The 2,204-nt window shown below is 38.0% G+C and overlaps 1 protein-coding gene across 1 annotated transcript; it reads left to right on the plus strand.

Moving 5' to 3' along the window:
- Positions 1–250: 250 nt before the first annotated feature.
- On the plus strand, positions 251–494 carry LOC116642772 (COX assembly mitochondrial protein 2 homolog). Its single transcript, XM_032421292.1, is given in 2 exon segments — positions 251–298; positions 300–494. Coding segments are annotated over 2 exon segments (243 nt in total).
- The last annotated feature ends 1,710 nt before the right edge of the window (positions 495–2,204 follow it).

A 2,204-nucleotide genomic window follows, 5' to 3' on the forward strand; every position in this document is an offset into this window, starting at 1 on the left:
CCAGTGAGGTAATAATTAGAAGAATCTAAGAATACATTGCATGTGAAAGTGTTCTGTAAAATCCCTGTGCCAGAGCCAAGTGGGGTCAGCTGTGGAGGGGGCAGGAGCCTTTGCCACTCGGAGCTGGCCTGTCCCCAGTGCCCAGGCCGGCCATTGGATGGGGAGTCTTCGCTGGTGACTGTTGGGCCAGCCCTCCTGGTGTGGCCACGGCTCAGGTTGCCCTGCTGTGTTCCATCACCTTCTCCTAAAGATGCATCCTGACTTACCTCCACACTTGGACACTTAAGAATGCAACGTCTCGATTAACTAACTTGCTTAAGGAATGTCACAAAAATCACAGCATTCTGAAATTTTTTGCTCATTGCAATGATCTTGATCAGGAGATGAAAAAATGCGTGAAGAATGAGTACATGGAAAAGAGGACCAAGAGCAGGGAGCATGGCAGTGCGACACGTAAAAGACTTTTTAATCCCACAGAGGAATCTGAAAAATAAATTACAGGCATACCTCGGAAAAAAAAACCCTGTGCCATAGTAATAAAGACAAAATTGAGATAAAATTCATATTTCATAACAATTCACACATCTGAGGTGTACATTCAATAATTTTTAGTGTATTCGGAGCAGTGCAAACCTCAGTGTGATCAATTTTAAAATATCATCACCCCAAAAAAAAGCTCATACACGTTAGTAGTTATCGTCTATTTCCCCCAAACCACCTAGGCTTAGACAATCATTGTTCTACTTTGTGTCTCTGTAGATTTGCTTATTTTGGACAATTTTATGTAAATAGCATCATATAATATGTAGTCTTTGGTTTCTTTAACTTAGTATAATGTTTTCAAGGTTCATTTATGTTGTAAGCATGTATCAGTACTTCATTCCTTTTTATTGCTGAATAATATTGCCTTGTTTGGATATATCGAATTCTGCTTATCCTTTCATCGATTGATGCACATTTAGGTTGTTTCTACTTTTTTTGCTCTTATGAATAATTCTTCTATGAACCTTTATGTACAGAGTTTTAATGTGGGCATATGTTTTTAATTTTCTTGGGTATATACCTAGGAGTGGAATTGCTGGTTCACATGGTAACTGTGTTTAACCTTTTGAAGAACTGCCAGACTGTTTTCCACAGTGACCTCACTGTTTCATGTTCCTACCATCAGGGCATGAGCGTTCCAATTTTTCCACCTCCTCACCAGCACTTGTTTTATTTTTATTATAGCCATTCTAGTGGGTGAGAAGTGGTATTTCATTGTGGTTTTGATTTGCGTTTCCCTGATGACTAATGATATTGAGCATCTTTTATATGCTTATTGGCTATTTGTCTACTTTCTTTGAAGAAATGTGAGTTCACATCCTTTGCCCATTTTTGGTTGGGCTATTTGATTTTTTATTACTGAATAGCAAGAGTTCTTTGTATATTCTAGGTAAAAATACTTTATAAAATATGTGATTTGAAAATATATTTTCTGAGAATTGACTAGTGGTGTGACTTGATCGGCTCTATGTAGGAAGTAGCAGATCTCTTCCCATGCTCCAAATTCTAGTGTGATGTGTCAGGAGTTTTTACTTAACATATCATTTTAGGGTTGGGACAGAATTTAATATCCTGTTGCAAGCAAGTTACAATAATTGTACAAACTAACATTTTGCAGCAAAAAAATTCTCTTGGCTTATTTTATTTTATTTTATTTTACTTTATTTTATTTTATTTTATTTGGCAAATGCTTGAACTCGTGTCATACTATGGAAGAGTCTGCATATTTCAAAAGCAAGGCAGTAAGGTCAGGGCTCAAGGTCAACTTAGCTGACAGAATAGACTCAAGGTCAACTTAGCTGACAGAATAGACAGAATAGACAGAATAGACACAGAATAGACTCTGTGGATCTTGGCTTGTCTCTAAAATAAACTCAGCCCTCAAGGGTCATCATCTGGCTGGGTCAGCAGCTGAAGCTTTCTTTAAGATGGCTTGATGATTAGTGGAGGGGTCAGCGTGTTTGCCTTGGTGAAAACATAAATCCAGTCTTGAATAATTAATTCGTTTATTCATAATGCATGGTAAGAGGGTGAAACTCCAGGAAGATAAGGGGTTTCCCAGCAGCAATTCCTAGCCAACACTTATGTCAGTAAGGAAGGGATGAAGTGCCAGAACTCATGTAAATAAAACACAAATCCTTAGCAAAGCAATACCACTTAGC

The sequence above is a fragment of the Phoca vitulina genome, unplaced genomic scaffold (assembly GCF_004348235.1).
Source record: "Phoca vitulina isolate PV1807 unplaced genomic scaffold, GSC_HSeal_1.0 scaffold24, whole genome shotgun sequence".
NCBI lineage: Eukaryota > Metazoa > Chordata > Mammalia > Carnivora > Phocidae > Phoca > Phoca vitulina.